Below are 18382 nucleotides of genomic sequence, written 5' to 3'. Positions count from 1 at the left end.
ATGTATGAGCCGTCCAAACCGTATAGTGGTTAGGGTAACCTGACTGTGATACCAAAGGGCCCGAATCCGGGTTCGAATCTCGGAGAAGGCATGGATGTAAAATTGTCTGTCCCTTCATAGGAGGTAACAGTGGCTGCCTATTAGGTGCTTGCACAATAAAATGGTCACCGCTTCTGCCCTTAGTAGTGGCCGTTATAGGCAAATGCCCGCCATTTGTAAAAAAATAATAATAATAATTATTATGTTTGTATGAGGCCCAAGAATTTATTTGTATTGATGTCCAAAACAAATTTAGACTTAACAGTTCTATGAATTTAATAATTTATTATATTTTTTCAATAAAAGTTAAACAAAAAAATCTAGACCTGTTATATAGTTTATCCAAATTTTAAAAAACGTTGCAAAGTTTTCCCTTTTTGTCCTGTTTATGAATTTTTGCATATTTTGTAATTTATTTTATTTATATATTTATGATAACATATCTGAAATGTTTCCCAGATGAAATTCTAACAATAATTTGTGTATTTATTTACGGTTAAAGTTTAAAAAATAAGATGAAATTTTAGAAGTGATTTATATATAGTAATTAAAACTACATTTTTCAGGTGTTGTACCTATAATTCGTAGTCCTAGAGGCAATGCTGCAGAAATGGTTGCTGAGGTAATATGTTGTACTTTTCTTTTTGGCTTTTAGTAAGTACAGTAGACTTGTGACTAACTGAGTCTATCTTTAAAAAGTATTCTTATTAAGAAATGACAAAAAAAAAAAAAAAAAAAAAAAAAAAATTGCAAAATTACTGTCACATATCATCAATATAAAACAAAATTGTTTATAAAAAAGGGGAAAAAATCTTGAATAACAGTAGTGTTAATGGGTGATGTTATTACAGAGGGTGTGTATGCATTAATAGAATGATTTTGGTAAAGAATTAAAAAAAAAGACAAATTTTTGGAATAGAAATTTCTGGCAACAGATTATTATTCGAAATGAGAAATGACATTTGCTACTTTTAAATTCTTCTTCTTTCAAAATGTCACATGTAAACAAGCTGTGGATTAAAGTATATGTTCTTATGCTTTTCGAAGAAAATTATTCCTATTCCATAATTAAAATTGTGAAATGAAAGATATTAAAATTTCTAAGTGCAAAATACGCAAATTATTAATCAGAAAAAGTAAAAACCATCAATTCTTACTTCTGCTTCAAATGAATACCTGATAAAAGTACGTACAGTTTCTAAAGTTAAGTTGTTTATAAAAAGAAAATCCAACGGTTTAGAAATCAATTGCAAAGTCTTTAAATACACCCATAGCAACAATAAATAAAACAATAAATCAAAATTTAAAACTTAAAAAAGCTAAAATATAATGTTCACCAGCCTTAGCTGAGGCATTTGGCCCAATGCTGAGCAATTTATAGAATCCTGTAGGATAACTATTTAGGAGATAAATGGAAAAATATATTATATCCTAAATGGAAACCCTGGAGCATAGGCTTTGGACGAACCTAATTCTCTCAATGCAAAAGAAGTTTGTGTAAGGGGTTTAGAATTGGCCGCAGAATTCTCTAATTAAAAATAAGAAGAGTGAAAAAAAGTTGATCTCATTCTATCAAAAGAAAGCTCAACATCCTATCAAAAGAAAGTTTTTGTATCTTACATTTACAGAAGAAATGGTATTTCTTTGTCCCAATCACTTTCAAAGAGTGAAATTTCACCAAGACAATGCAACAAGTCATACTTCGAAAAGTACCATTGCATTTTGAAAAGAAATGAAGACTGAAACAGATAAAATTAACAAAGCAACAACTTTGTGTTTAGTGTAGACTTTAGTCTAGGCTCTATCAATTTTGAAGGCAAAAAGGTACAGGCCCCTCTTCATCAGAAGCAAAAAAAATCTGCTACGAAGGGAAAGCCATACTCACTGTATTGCCATCTGTTGACAAAAATAGTAACAAAAAAAAAAAAAAAAACTGAAAAAGTTAATAAAATGAAGGATTGGATTGGAAGGAAAGTTAGTAATGAAACAAGATAAATCTTTGTGAATGTAAAAAGCTTCAAGAAAATCCAATTCACCAATTTTTGGGTAATTTTTTCAGAAACTCTGTGTCTAATTTTCACTTCTGTCTTGTCAGGTATAGGTATTGAATATATATTACCTTTTCAATGTATTCCTGTGAAGTCCCCTGAAATTTGTACCTATAATGTTATTTGTGGCAAAATGTGCCACAAAATTTCAGTTGTGCCTTTGGTCTCTCGGAAAGAGCTCTTTCTAAGCACAAACCCACCATGATTCATGGATTTGTGGAAGAGGAATGGAAATTTTACATAAAACCTTTCTATCTTGAAATCATGATGCAATAGTAGTAGTCCAGAACAAATGTTATCATATCAAATGTTTAGAAAAATATTTTTTACATTTTAAACATTAATTAGGTAGCCCTGAAATTGTTCTAAAAATGTGTGAACACCCTCTGTGTCTTTAGGATTTGTTTTCATCCATAAGTATTCATAATCTTGAATATATATATACATTGCTGAATTATTTACAAGAGCTTTTCAATTCTAAAGTTAAATCAACTCTACAAAAATAAATTTCTTTGATTTCTTATTATTAAATCCATCTCAGTTACTTGGAAGGGTAAAACAACAGTTTACCAAGTGAAAAGATGAGGCTTCACAAGGTAAGATCATCAATCTGAAAACAGAAAGCTATGCCTAAAAGGTTGAAATCAACATTTATAGATAAATTTCAACTGAGTGATTTTTCAAGTTTTCTTTTAAATGTCATTCTTTGATGAAGACAGTGACTGGAATAAAGGTTAAAGATGCAATGTCTTAAAAAGGTGGCTCTAATCTAAATATCAACCAGAAAAATTCTACTGGTCTTACCCTTCAACCTTGGGAATAGTCATTGTCCATTGACCTTTCCTGCCCCATGTCTGATGACATTTGCACTACTTACAACTATACAGTTTCATAAATTCCATTTGGTTTTCCCTCAATAGTGGAATGTGGAAATATTTGCTACAATGCAAAGGGGGGAAAAATCAATTAAATGTTTTTCTTAAAAACTAGATGACAATACTAAAATGAAAAAAGAGGACAACTATTGTCACAAAAATGAAAGGAGATTTGTTTAATATATTAAGATTTATGTATTTTTAAATATTTTTTATTAATAATAATTAAATTATTTTTATTTAAAAAAAATGAATGTGAATTGTGAATTTGTGTGATAAACAAATAGCCAAAAATTATTTTTATGTATAAATTAAAAATGTTAATCAATACATGTAATTCTAAACTATATTATTCAGTGCAAAAAAACAAAAAACAAACTAAAACTTACAAAATGTATTGATTTTACGCGAAACTAGTAAATATATTCTACGAAAGTCTCTACCAAAGTCTCAAATCATCAGTCAACAAATGGATGTCAAAATCTGTAGTAAATCCAGAAAATCACTACTGATAATGAAGAAAATGAGAGAGAGAATTAGAGAACAAAAAAATTTCAACTGTTAGTTTAGTGGGAATTCTCAACGCAGGAATTACAGAATTTGAAAAATGGAACTTTGTAATAGAACAAGGAATTATGTCTATCAGAAGAATTAAAAAGAGTGTAGTAGTGAAAATGAAGTAAACAACTTATATTAAAAGAAATGTTTAATAAAACAAATAAATATTAAGTACAGTTCTCTTAAGGTCATATATTCTTCATTATTTCGTAAATCAGTGTTTTACATTTTTTAATTTTATAATTTCTTCATATTAGATTTAAACTGATGATCTAATATCCAGAAAATTCCAAAGTCCGGATCTCTATATATGTTTTTAGCTGAAGAAATGCATGACAACAAATTAATAAAATTTTATTTGTAGTGGAATTCCATGCCTGATTTTTAATGTATCTTCATTTATGTGATATATATATATATATATATATATGAAGTTTAGAATTTGTGAATACTAACATAGTTTTTTACTTTGTAATATTAGAAACTAGATAAAAAAATTCGAGAAAATCTTCGGGATTCAAGAAACAGCTTGTTTGCTCCAGATGGTATGCCTAGTTCATTTGCGTAAGTATTCAACTTCTATTTATATGAAAATATAAGTATACTTTATACAGAGGAAATATTTGCTTATTTTGAGAATGTTTTTCAGATTCCAGAGACCACTTTTAGTAGTGCTAGACAGAAATCAGGATATGGCAACACCTTTACATCACACATGGACATACCAGGCACTTGCACATGATGTTTTGGTATTTATTTATTGTGAATGTTAGACATTGAATGAATTTATTAGTTTCACCCATCTGGCAGATTCTGTATTTTGGCACAAAATTTGTCATAAATTAATGTAATCTTAATGTAAATCAAAAGCAGAATTTTTTGGAATTAAAAAAAATTAGGAGTGAGGAATTAATAAACTCTTATAAAGTAATCTAATTATTTTATTCAAGGTAAACGTAGTTAAAAACATATGTGTATTGAATGAAATAACTAAATTTAAATATTTTCTGTAAACTATTACTTATAATAAATGTTTATTATTATTATTATAAAATTATAACGTAGGATTACTATACTCTAATATGGGAGAAAAGGAATTACATTCTAACTTTAAAGAAAGAGAATTTTGCAGTTTTGTATATGTGATAGCTTAATATGCTATTTTTGATCTCGTACATCAATATTTGATTTCAATGTAATAATAAATGAAGCTTTATTTTTAATAAAGGTATTTGAGCATAAAATTATTGAGTGTTCAAATATATTGGAAGCATCAATATGAAATTTTTTTTTGGAATTATAAATTCAAATGCAAATTTAACCATCTGTTTTCACATACTAGCCACAAGAATTCTAATTTTACCTGACATATTGGTAAAATGCACATTTTTATATTACAGAATTGAAATTCAAGCTGTATAAAATATTGGTGTTTAGTTTTTAATATGTATGGAAATTTCAGAATTTCTTGCTGAATTTTTATTTATAATTAATATTTAAATTGTCCTTGCTAGTGTAAAGTTAAAAAAAACTAAACAGTAATTGTTTCATACTGTTTAGTTCACAATGATTATTGAACGTTTCGAAATCCAACAATGATTAATAAATCAATTCCTGTAATAATAGTTTTTTAAGTTGCTTCCTTGTATGTAGCATCTAATTTTTGCGTATGAATTTTTATAAGGTCCAATGATAAAAGTGCAGTAAAAACCCAATTATCCAGCATTTCACTAACTGGAAATCTTATTTAACTGGAATATTAATTTTAAAAACTTTTTTTAATGTAAAACTAAGCAAATAAGAATTTGTAATTCCAATATATATAGGATTATGATTAGAATGAAACAAAAGCTGTTGTAAGACAATGCGATTTACTACCAATAATGGCTAAACATGACATAAATTTTTTGCCGTTATAAAAGCCCGATTAATTCTCAATAAATCTGTTTAATTTATGTAAAAAACAAAATTTCTGCCCAACCCTGACAAGAATCAGTAGACAACGTGCTACGTTGCCAAAATAGGCAATGCAAATTTTCATGAAAATATATTTATCTGGCAGTTGTCGTGTGCACATTAAGATTTGTTCACATGGTGGCTTTAAATCATAAGAGGTATAAGCTGAACTTCGTTTCTAAGCAAGACTTGCTGTGTCACAAAAACTGATTTAGGGATTTTTCCTAAAAATTGTATTTTTTCATAAGAACCATCAATCAGTGCAAAGCAAACATTGGTTGATGGCTTTCCTGAGTCAGGTACAGCATTTATGCTTACATAACTGTCCCGTTTTCTAACTGGGTATGGCTTAAACCGTGTTAAACAGGTGTGAATGGACTTATTGATTTTTATGTTTTAAGCCACAAAACTGTCAGCTGAAGCATTGTGTGCTGTTTTGAAATTCAAGGATCATATTTGTGGTTTCTGCTCTGATGTTTTTTAGTAAGAGTAGCCTTTTCTGAATTTTGCAATTCCCTGATTTTTTTAAGTTAAAACAAGTTGATGTGTACTTGGAGAGTTGTGCCAAGTGGCTCTGCAATGCCAAGAATTCTGCAGTTCTCTATTTAATTTTTTAAAAAAAAGTTGAAACAGATTGCTGTGCACACAGATAGGAAATTGGGAACACAGACTGTGAAAAAATAAAGTGTTTCATTATGGCTGTTTCTTACATTTTTAATTTAGTTAATATGTTTCTTTTTAATGTACGTAGCATATTCAGAAACTAAATATCATTTCATTCTAGCGCCGTCGCAGCGCTGTGGTAGGTGTCCCGCGCATGCGCATTAGTCTTTCTCGTTCACTGACAATTGTCGCCATTTTGGTTGCTCTATGTTGTGTTTTCAGTTTGTTGTGCACATTCAAAATGTTTAAGACAATTAGTTCTCCCGCTGACTGTGAGATTCGTGCCGTGATTAAATTTTTGAACGCGAGAAATGTTAAACCGGCCAAAATTTATCGTCAAGTGACAGAAGTTTACGGTGAATACGCGATAAGTGATGGAATGGTGAGAAAGTGGGTAAGAATGTTTAATGCAGGTCGAACAAATGTCCACGCCGAGGATCGGAGTGGTCGGCCTTCTGTTGTCACCGATGATTTGGTAAGAAAAGTTGATGAAGCAATTCATGAGAACAGACGCTTCACAATGACAACTCTTTCAGAGGCATTTCCACAAATTTCACGTACTGTTTTGTTCGAAATTGTGTCTGACCGCTTGAATTATCGCAAACTGTGTTCCCGATGGGTTTTAAAAATGCTCACTGATGTTCACAAAACAAAGCGACTTGGTAGTGCCCTGACATTTCTCATGCGGTACAGTGATGAGGGAGAAAACTTTTTAAACCAAATTGTGACAGGTGATGAAACTTGGGTGTGTCATTTCACACCAGAATCGAAACAACAATCGATGGAGTGGAGACACACTCATTCTCCGAAAAAACAAAAGTTCAAAGTGACAATGTCATCACAAAAAATCATGTGCGCTGTCTTCTGGGATAGGAAAGGCGTTTTGCTTACTGAATTTCTTCCCAGATTTGAAACCATTAATGTGGCACGGTATTGTGAGACTTTAACAAAACTAAGGCGTGCCATTCAAAACAAACGAAGAGGAATGCTCAGTAAAGGAGTTGTGTTGCTCCATGATAATGCTCGGCCCCATACTGCTGGTGTCAATCAATCGTTAATTCGACAGTTTCATTGGGAGCAGTTTGATCACCCGCCGTACAGCCCGGACTTGGCGCCGTCCAACTATCACTTGTTCCTGCACATGAAGCGCGAGCTTGGTGGCAAGCGCTTTGTATCTGACGATGACACAAAAAATGCTGTGGAGTCATGGTTATCAAAACTGGCGGGAAGTTTCTTTGACGATGGTATACAAAAACTGGTAACCCGCTATGACAAGTGTTTGATCATTGGCGGAAACTATGGTGAAAAATAGTTTAAGGCATGTATTTTCATGTAAAAATAAAATTGGATTCGAAAAAATTGTTTTACTATTTTTTTTTTCAAAACGGTACTTAGTTTCCGAATACGCCTCGTAATTTTCAGTGTTTCTTTATGCATTTTTAATTAATTCATTGTTCTATTAGGTGATTTTTGGTTGACAAAAGATTAGTCACCAATGATTGACAACTTTGCAGAAAGCAGGGTTAGATAGAGAGTACAAAATTGACTTTATGATACTAAATTAAATCCTAATCTTTATTTATTGGACTATATGTGTATATATATATTTTAGGATCTGCAGCTGAATCGTGTAACTATGGATGAAACAACAGAGAAAACAACTCACTTAGGAGCAAGACCACGAAAACGAACAAAAACTTTTGATCTTTCCTGCACTGATAAATTTTGGACGCAATATAAAGGAAGGTAACTATTGATCCTTTACCTCTCCCCTCAATTTTTTTTTTAAAGAAAAGTGGATAAGATAGATTGCTTTTGATTTGCAATAATCTTTTTAACTTGATTATTTCTCCCTTTTTATCCAAACAAAATGTTAACATGCTTATAATAAATCTTCGCAAAATGTGCCACTTCAAAATTAATCCTTCTTGCATGATTATGTAAGAAGAATTGCATAATGCTGATAGTGCGAGTACTTCTCTAACACTTCACATAATAATAATGATAAAATTTGCAAACTATAGGTAACATTCAAAATTAAGTCAAACACTAAATGAGTCAATGTTTACCAAACCTTCTTATTGGAAGCTTATTGTCTACTTCTTCAGATGCATTGGTACTTTGGTGGGCATTGGTACTTTGGCTTTGAAATATATTCAGCTTAATACATGTTCCGTTTTTACGCAAAAACCATTGTTTGGAATATGTCTTGAGTTTGATGAGCCATCACTACATGTACTACCCTTGTTTACCTCTGAAGACAGAAGAGAAACACTAAGCATAAAATTAGGCAAAACAACAACCTCATGTCTGGTGTAGATTATAGTCAAGACACTATTGATTTTGAAGGCAAACAGGTACAGGTCCCTATTCATCGGGAGCAAAGAAATATGCAATGAAACAAAAGCGACAGTTGTGCTTATACCCAAAAGGAGTGACATGACTTTGCCCATCGGGAGGCAAACTCCCTTTTCTGTTTGTTTGCTTCCCATGCTAAGTCATGTCACCCAGCGAAGCAAAAAATAGCTTTTTTACCATTATGTATTTAGTGCTCTCAGTGTTTTTTCAAAGAATCTTTTCTTGCTAATGATCAGCTGAGATCAGTTACTATTAGCTGAGGATTTTCTTCCGTGATCATGAATAAAGCCTTTGCAAATTTTCATCTTGCCATCAAAGAAGACTTTCGGCTTTTAAAAATAACATTAGTAACCGTATCATGCTTCCATTTCATTCTTCTATCAGTTACAAAATTGTATGGATTTTCCAGATGTTCAATTTTCAAAAATTTTCCCATCTATGAATAAAATTCATGGTTCAATTCTTAAAGATTCCATTTCTGTCTTTAATTCTTGAAGAATTTATAACATATCTAGTCAGTGTGATTTCAGATATACAGACCAAACTAAAAGAGCATTAAAATTTCACATCAACCCTCTGGGACACCATGATTTTTGCTAAGAAAGCACAAATTTCCCAAAACTACTATGAGAACAAATTATTTTTTTTGATTTTAATGCAAAAACTCTCCTGGTATTTCATACCTTGATTTGTTTTCTTTTGATATATTGCCTTAATTTCGTTGACATATTTTAATATGCACATATATATACATTCTTACAGATATCACAATAAATATTCTAGGTCATATATATACGGCCTTGCCGCTTAGAGAGTTAAGGAACGCAATTCTTATGTCTAAAAAGACAAAAGTAACAAGTCTTCAACAGCTAATCATAGTTGGAAATTTAATCACAATTTTGAATTTTGGCCTGCAAAAATTATCCAAAAAGCTTCTTCCATTGGTGAATTGGATTTTCTTGACACTTTTCACATTCATAAAGATTTATCTTGTTTAATTAATGACTTCAATTCCAATCCAGCCTTTCCTAGTCCTTTCAAAATTCAATTAACTTACGTTTTCAATTTTCGTTGCTATTTCTGCCCATAGATAGCACTATCTTCTGGTTTGCTTTATTTCTTTTAGGTATAAACAAAACTGTGGCTTTCTCTCCATTGCAGATTTCTTCGCATCTCATGAAGAAGAACCAGCACCTGTTTGCCCTCAAATTTGATAGATTCTTGACTAAAATCTGCGCTAAACACGGTTATTATTTTGCCTAATCCTTGTTTACCTTTTTTGAACTATGCGCATCAGAATGTCTATTGCTACTACTATTTAGTAAACAACCTGTGCTATGAATTTTCATGTGATTTTCTGTTTTTCATGCAGATTTTTTTAAAAATCATTAACAGTGTAATTGAATTGAGAAAGGTGAAGCAACTAAAAAATATTTAGGATCCCCATGGAAGTAAAAAAGATTTTTGAAAAGCATGAAGATGGCATGCATATCTGGGATTTGGCTTATTGCATACCATGTTCCAAGAATCGTGGTATCTACAGTTGTGTTGTTGCTAATCCTCAAGTCCAGCTTCTGCTAGACGAGATCCACGAGTTTAAACACCCTCAAAAAGTCATAGACTGGCATAGGAAACTTAACCAGGTCATGTTAGGATAAACCCAGATACCTAAAATATGTGCCAGAGAAGCCTGCTCAGTTGTGCAATACAAAAGCACTGTAAAATCAGCGAACACTGCAAAGGAGTGAAATTGATTATCAACCAACGATGAGAGACATTACAGCATACTGAGAAGTTACTTTCGATCTAGATTACAGAAGAAAAAAAAAAATATGTACAATATTTCACTTATTGTATATCTTTCACCACTGCATCTGTGTTTTCATATTAACGTATGTTATAATAATAACAGGATTTTTTTTTTCAGAAAACGCATTATTTATTCCTGTATTTATTGGAAAATTTTGGTATAAGTTCAGGGATGTAGAGTGATTGAATGATATGTGCCAAAGTGCGGAAAGTAAAAAAAAAACTGGTGGCACACTTTCTGCGCTATTAAAGTGTTTGCATGAAAAATGTAGGTCTGGAATAAAAGATATAAACTAGCTGCAGTTGCATATTCTTTTCATGAACATGGTTTCATTGCATGTGTATTGTATTTTTTAAAGAATATTCTTTATTAAAAGCCATAACTGGTAATTTAATGTAATTTAATGTGTTAAAAAAAAGGAAAGAAGGATAATCTGTTGAATAATTATTGCTGTTGAAAAAAAAAATGTTTCCCTTGAAACTTATCTAACCGTTTTATTACTTGCTTATGTATATTAATCCTTAACACATCCTAAGTGGGAGATGACTAAACTCGTTTAGTGCATATTGTTATTAAAGTGTGGGAATGATGAAACCCATTTTCGAGTTATCAGTGTGTTTTGTGGTGATAGGGTTCCCGGTCCCACCGGTAATTTCTTTTTTTTACAGTAATTTCCTAAAAATGGACTATGATAGAATAGAATATGATGATAAAGAATTGTATGCTGGTAATTTGTCGAATTATACCTGCAAAAACAAACTTACTGATGATGAATCTAGTGATGACAGATTTGTAAATAACTAAATGGATTTTTTTCTTTAATTCTCTTTGAAATATGTAAATTTTACAATGTTCTTTTACACAAAGGAAAGTGCTTTCATACTTTAAAACATTATTAAATTTTTGATGTGGAGGAGAGAAGCATTTTTATTTTTATAATCCTTTAACAAATAGTTTCATCACAAAGCAGAAGTAATTCACAAGCTAATTGAAAAAAAAAACCTCTCACTGTATGATGAAGAGTTTGATGAGAAAACACCCACTTAAGATGTAATAATTGGCAAAAATGTTTAAATATTTTTAAGCATTAATTTCTAGGATAACATAAATTTTAATTATCATAAATGCCTTTATGTTCATGTTCACTTTGTAAGTCTCGCTGACTACAAGCCACTATGAAAATGTAAATTTTGATAAGTACCATATATTTCCATACATAAGCCAAGAACTTTTGGAACTTTTGCAGAAGGTCAGTTTTTAACGGATCCTCAAATCTCGTGAAAAACGTAGATACTTTTCCTATGTTCAGGCACAAATGCTAAATCACTAAATATCGTACTTTTTTATTTCTTTAGTTTATATTTCTTATGTTCATGAAAAAAATTAATTTTAAATGAAATGGGTTAAATATTTTATGAAAAATGAATTATTTTATTTTTTATAATGCTGGTTTGTTGCATGCAGAATGATGAAATTCTCTTATCTTTTTCCGAAATTTGTACCCGCCTTTCTCAAATTTGTTTTTCTTTTATTTAGAATTGCTGAGTAGCCAAAGTGTTGTTTGACTTTAGCATGCGTAGTCATTTGCAATTTGATTTTTGCCGTGTAAAAATTTCTCTTCCTGCTCGTGTTTCAAACAAAAAGTAAAATGGCACAGAAAACGGCACTAGCACACATACCACAGGTCATATAAAACACAACAAATGAATGGAATAAATGATACTATCATCGTCGGTATTTTGTGTTTTACTTTATTGCAATTTCATTTGATAGTATTACACTTATTTTGCTTGTTAGATAAATTTTCATCCTAGTGGCAACATATTTAATTAAGACAAGACTTTTTTTTTTTTTTTTTTTTTTTTCATTATGGCTTGTATACACGTTTTGAATTTGGGGCAAATTTTTGAAGAAAAAAGCTCTTATATTTGAAAATGTGTGGTGTTTAATATATATTTTGTATTGTAATATATTTGTTTTTATTTATTTTCTCTTCATGAGTGTATATCTTTGCTTAGGAATCAAATAGTGAAGGTAAATGAGTTTCAGTATGATTGCATTTTTGCATTTGCTTCTTAAACTTTTTTCAGTTGCGAGCCCTTTTTATCACTGAGATTTTTTCGCGACCTTAGGACCCCGAATATTTAGGAAAATTTTGTGGGACCCCATAAGCATTGGGCAAATCCGACAGACTCGTAAGTGAAACTGTCAATTTTTTAATTTTTTCACTTGTACTGTAATATATTATTGCAGTTTTAAGGCATTAACTTTAATTTCTAATTTTAAGACATAGAACAACGGGAAAATTTTAAATAAGCTACAGACAAAACAAGTAAAAATTACGTACAAAACAAGTAAAAAGAACATTTATGTTACAAAAAGAATTCGTCGAAACATTTTCTTGTTTTCTTTGCCTGTATTGTTTTATCTTTATCTATTATGCACTATGTAAAAATATTTGGTAATTGTAAAATTATTATAAGTTGAAGAAATACCCAAACTGCTATAAAATGTTTGGTGACTCGCAGTTTAAGAAACTCTCGCCTAAAGCTAACTGAAATATGGAATCAATTTCAGCTGTTCAAAGAATGCTCTCACATGTAGAAGCAGTTTCTTTAATTTGTTAATTAAGGAAAATACCACATATTTCTTCCCCTTGCATAATTATCCCTCTAGTTTTTTCAAGATATGGTTTGGGAACTTCTGATTTATGTTAACAGTGTAAAGTATAGTATGATAAATTTCATAAATTATATGTAAATTGTAATATCGCTCATATAATGTAACATGAAAGGGCTCACAATAAGAAGCATTGCCAGAAAATTAAAGTTACATGGGTAAATCTATTTAACATTGAGATAAATACCTATCTTACCATACCAAGCTGGCGATTGTTTTTGCGACTAATTTTTGGTGGCAAGTTTGCCAAAAACTCATCAAAAGCCATCAAACTTGGTGACCATTTGGCAGCATATTGGTCTGATCCCTGTGTGACTGTAACTGGTCCAATCCCTATGTAACTATAACTGTGTATGCCTGGAATGTACTGAAAGTTTCTCATTAGATGGATCGAAACTTTATAAAGCCAGAGAGAGCATCAGTTTAGTTCAGAGTTTAGCTCAGAGTGTTGAGAGATCACTCTGCAAACTTATGCATTTGAGGCTTTTGGTATTGTCTTGTGTTCAATGTTCTTAGTAGTCTGAAGTGGTTGTACTGTATCATACTGAGAAGAGTTGTACGAGTTCTTTAGTGTGAAAAATTCCAGCACTGTTAAGTATTTTGGAGGAAAATAAATTTCATCAAGCTTTCATCAATTTTGTGTACATTCAATCCATACATAATTTGTATGCATATCTGTGAGAGTCCTCGTAAGTAGTAAATTGGGTTTACTTGCCAACTATAGGATAATTTGCTTTTCATAACTTAAGTTTTTGAGTATGAATATTGCCTCAGTAAATGCTTGCAATGCTTAGGTGTTGGGCATGCAGGAAGGGACATCTGGCTTTTTCAAATCTACATATAGTTTTAAGCTAAATATGCAAAAGTTTTTTGTGTTTTTTTTTCCAAGCATAGAATTAGATTATAAAAAAAGGTTATCGGAAAATTTAATAAGAATAATCATATAAAAGAAAAATTTTGAAAATTAATCTTGGTTAAATTATGATTTATTTTATAAAATACAATAGTAAACGTATATACTAATGAAAATATGCAAAATATTTACAAAACATTTATTAGAAATGAAGTGTAATATGATAAAGTTCGAAACAAGGCATCCTATTTCGCCATCTTTGCACCAAATATTTGTTTCTTTGCGAATTTTTTTGCCAGTTTCAGTTTTTTTTTTTTTTTTTTTTTTTTTTTTTTTTTTTTTTTTTTTTAAGAAACAAACTGTGTACGTGTTTCTTTCTTGATGGAATTGAGGAATATATATCTAGCAAAATGTTGAACTACAGACATCTTTGAGTTATTGAAAAGAGCATGCAAAATGGTGCAAAATATGTTTATATATTTTGCAGAAATATGGACAACTAATGCCATCTATTAACCCAGATCTGAATAAATAATTAAACATTACAAAAAAGCAGAAATGAAACCATGAATAGGAAAAAAGTGGGTTGCATAGTTAAATAAATGGGGAAAATGCATCCCTGTGTTAATCGCGGGTTGCGCAAATTTTGCTACTTCTTCGTTGCCCGTGGAAATCACGTGATACGCAGTTAGAGGGTTAAAGTTAAGAATGTAAAATCATTTTTATTAATATTTATTTTCTTGGGAAGTGTAAGCAAACTGCTTAAATTCCTGTTTTGTGAAAAGCGAAAAGAAAATAACATATCGCACATTAGGGGTTTTGTGTGAATGTGCAGAGCAAGTGAGTATTGTTTATCTAGTTTCGAGTTATCTCATAGTTGCCACAAGGATCAAAAATATCATTTCATATGCCAACTATGAGTATACTCATATGAATTTAGTAATCTGTTATATCTGTATGTGAATAATAAAGCAGTAGAAAATAATTTTAAAGCATAAAAATGTGGATGGGATCTTGGGCTATGTAAATGAGTATGCTTAATTGGCTTTCACAGTGAGTGTGTTAAAATGAATAGGAAAAGAAAACATAATATGCCAATAAATACGGTATCAATTACTTAAATATATGCATTTCTGAAATAATACTAGATTCAAGTTACAGTTTCTATTTTTAGCCCATTCCCCATTGTTGCTGAAGCAGTTCAAGAAGAGCTAGATTCATACAGAACATCTGAAGAAGAAGTAAAAAGGCTGAAAGCTGCCATGGTAGATTTTCATGCATTTGCATTACTTTTTAAAGTGTCAGTGCTAATTCTGTAGCATAAATTTATTTATCAAATTAGAGCAATAACTTTTTTATTTCATAGGGTTTGGAAGGTGATAATGCTGCTACGGATGAAGTGATTGGAAATGTCTCAGATAATACTGCAAAATTAACATCAGCTGTTAGGTATTTTTGTCTAATAAAATATTCCATAAATGTTTGTCTTTGAATTAGTGGCTATATTAATTAATATTGTGCAGATTTTAAAAGATATTTTATATAAAATATGAAATCTCAATTTGTCACCTTCCTCTAGCCTCTGTACTTATATTTAGGAAAATTATGTACTTATTCTAAAAGACAAAGCAACAAAAATTGACTCCCATGCAACAAAAATTGACAGCTATATTTAATTCCAAAATTTTGGATATTTCACATCATTTCGAATTTGCATCGAAGTGTCAGTTAATAAATTTTGGTAATTTGTTGTTCATCTTTTTCCCCTTAAATGTCATTTAATGATATTCTTTTGTGATTTTTTAATGTCTTTATTTATAATTTTATTACATTTTGTACGTATAAAGATTTTTTCACAAGTAATTTATAAATTTTCAAAATCTAAAAATGTGTTATAATACTTTCATGAAGTTTTATTACTTTAAAATCATAATCTGGTTTAGTAAAAATTTCTTTAAGGTACAAATATTTTTTTAATTTTTAATTAATGCAAATAATGTTACAATTTAGCTGCTTGCCAGTACTAAAGCCTGCACGTGCTTTCTATAAGATTCTGTGAATGAAGTCTCATTTTTAGGGGAAAAAATTAAACTGATCAGTCTTTTTAATAATAATTTGCATTTAAATTCTCGTCATATAATTTATTAACATCAGAAAACATTTTCTGAATATTTTATTTTGAGTTATATACAAATGCAAACATTTTTATTTTCAATTTGTGTACGGCCCCTAAAACTGATTTGTGATTTTAGTATCAAATATTTTAGTCATTTTTTTTATGCGGGAATCAAACTTTTTGTGTTTTATTTCTTGTAATGAGTACAAAATTTTCTTAAATTTTCTTAAATATATGTATAAGAGGGCTAGAGAAATTTTACCTTGCATTTTGACTTAATGCATATATCCCTAAAAAGGTACCTCATGCACTCAGATAACAGTAATTCATACTGGATATGATTAACAGCTCAGCATTTTCATCTTTTAACCATAATTTTCACCAGTTAGCAAAGTTTTCCCCTCTGGTTCCCCAAATTCATGACTATTATATCAAAATGAGTTCTTGAGCATTGACTTACAGATATCGAATTTTTTAGTAATCAGTAATAATCAATTCTAATTAATCAATACTATGTGAAGGAATAATTAGTTAACAATAAACAAAATTTACCATGAATAGTAAAATGTAAGTAAAGACTAACTCATAATTTTTTAGAATACAATCTACAGTACAAAGTCCGTAATCCGGACTCGTCGGGACTTCGGTGATTCCAGATTGGGTTTTTCTGGATTATAGATCATCAATTTAAATCTGGTAAGATGGCATGCAGAAATTATACAGTTAAAAATATGAAACCATAATTTATGAAATAAAGAGCAATTATGATCTAAAGGGTATCAAAATTTACAAAAAAAAAAAAAAAGCTTAATATTTATTTGTTTATTTTATTAAACATTTCTTACAATGTAAGTTGTTTAAGTTGCCTCATTTTTTGGGCTAATACTGTCTATAATTTCTTGTTCAGTTATAAAGTTCCACTGTTCAAGTCCTGTAATTGCTGTGTCGAGAATACCGACTAACTTATCAATCGAAATTTTTTTGTTTTCAACAACCTCTCTGTCACTTTCTTCACTATCGGAAGTGCGCATGGGTAAATGCTTTACTGGCTTTATGCGCTATATGTGTAGCGGATGCGCACATCAAATGCGCATGTGTAAGTGCTTTGCGCGCATGCATAAGTTTGTGCCTTTGAGGTCCGAATTATAGATAATTCTGGATAATGGGCATCCGTATTACAGACTTTGTACTGTATTTCTTTTAAAATTTATCCCTCAATGAATGCTGTACCACAGTGCCCTCAGACACAGATTGCAAGCAGCGAAACACAACCTAAAAAACTGAGGAGCTGATTTTTTTATAAGTTTTTATTTAATTTTTACATAAATGAAAATAATAATGAAGCAAAGGGGAAAACTCTAGTTTATATTAATTTTCTGTCTGAGTTCTAAAGGTTGGGATCTGCAAGAAATTTATGTTGGTCATACTTTGTAATGGAAGTGTTTTGAAAGCTAAATATTAAATTTGTGCCCTGGCATTTATTTCAAATAGTTCTAATTTGCTGTATTAACCATTAAATAACTTACTTAAACTAAAAATGAAACAAATTGAGGAAACTTCTCAAGTGGCACAAAACTTGAGAATAAATAATGAAAATATTTTTTCTTTATTTATTTATTATATTTTTCTTTAATGCAGAAAAAGAAACTATTTGAGTAAGAATTATTTTGAAATTATTTCATTTTTACTGCAGCTTTCAACTACAAAATCTGATGGGATTTCGATAAAGTTTGTAATCCTACAGAAAAATTACCAGAAACCATCTTTATTGTGAATTACAGATGCTCATCAATCAGCCTGGTTCTCTCTCTCTCTTTTTTTAAGACTCTGAGGACTTAATTAACTCCTGGAAAAGCTTAACATATAAATTACGAAAAATAAAGCAATTATTCTTATTGCAGTTATTCGTAACTGAAAATATTTGTCGTTTGACAACTGTAAAAAAGACTAAACAAGTGTATAGCATCAAATCTTCGAATAAGATGTATAACATGGTGTGAATGAATTAGCTCCATTTATAGATTATCTAGGGCAGGGATGAGCTCGCCTGAAATTCTGTCTTGACGGCCGTGAATTAAAAAGTATATATATTTAAGATATTACTATATAATATATACACTGGTGAAATAAATTCAGAGATTTGCATATTTTATCGAATTGCATGAAAAGAACTGAACTGAAGGAAAAACGACTGCTTGTAAATAAAAATTCAAATCTTGTACAGCAAATACGTAAGCGTACACGTGTGTGTAGGCGGAGCCAGCAATAAAAAGGCTTTATAAATGCATAGAGGGTAAGACGAATTGCAATTGCTAGCACACCTCGTCGAATTTCTTGGTGTTATCTTGTAGCAGTAGCTTAAATTCGCATCGGAACAGTAAAAAGGAGTAACCACCAAAGTTTAGATGATGGAATGAGGTGGCGAAT

At 30.6% G+C, this 18382-nt stretch overlaps 1 protein-coding gene across 2 annotated transcripts in view; it reads left to right on the top strand.

The window, feature by feature from the left end:
• Positions 1-18382, top strand: part of Slh (sec1 family domain containing Slh) — a 97168-nt gene that overhangs the window by 45581 nt on the left and 33205 nt on the right. For both annotated transcript variants that reach the window (XM_035368093.2, XM_085826776.1), the window contains exons 8-13: positions 606-661; positions 4002-4084; positions 4170-4269; positions 7752-7885; positions 15014-15104; positions 15206-15288. In XM_035368093.2, coding sequence (XP_035223984.1) covers positions 606-661; positions 4002-4084; positions 4170-4269; positions 7752-7885; positions 15014-15104; positions 15206-15288 — 547 coding nt within the window. The remainder of the gene's footprint in view (positions 1-605; positions 662-4001; positions 4085-4169; positions 4270-7751; positions 7886-15013; positions 15105-15205; positions 15289-18382) is intronic.

This window comes from Stegodyphus dumicola, chromosome 11, assembly GCF_044657685.1.
Source record: "Stegodyphus dumicola isolate Sdum_Otavi_A_Nest chromosome 11, ASM4465768v1".
Lineage (NCBI taxonomy): Eukaryota > Metazoa > Arthropoda > Arachnida > Araneae > Eresidae > Stegodyphus > Stegodyphus dumicola.
The sequence above is the reverse complement of the archived record's forward strand: the minus strand, read 5'-3'. Positions and strand labels throughout refer to the sequence as shown.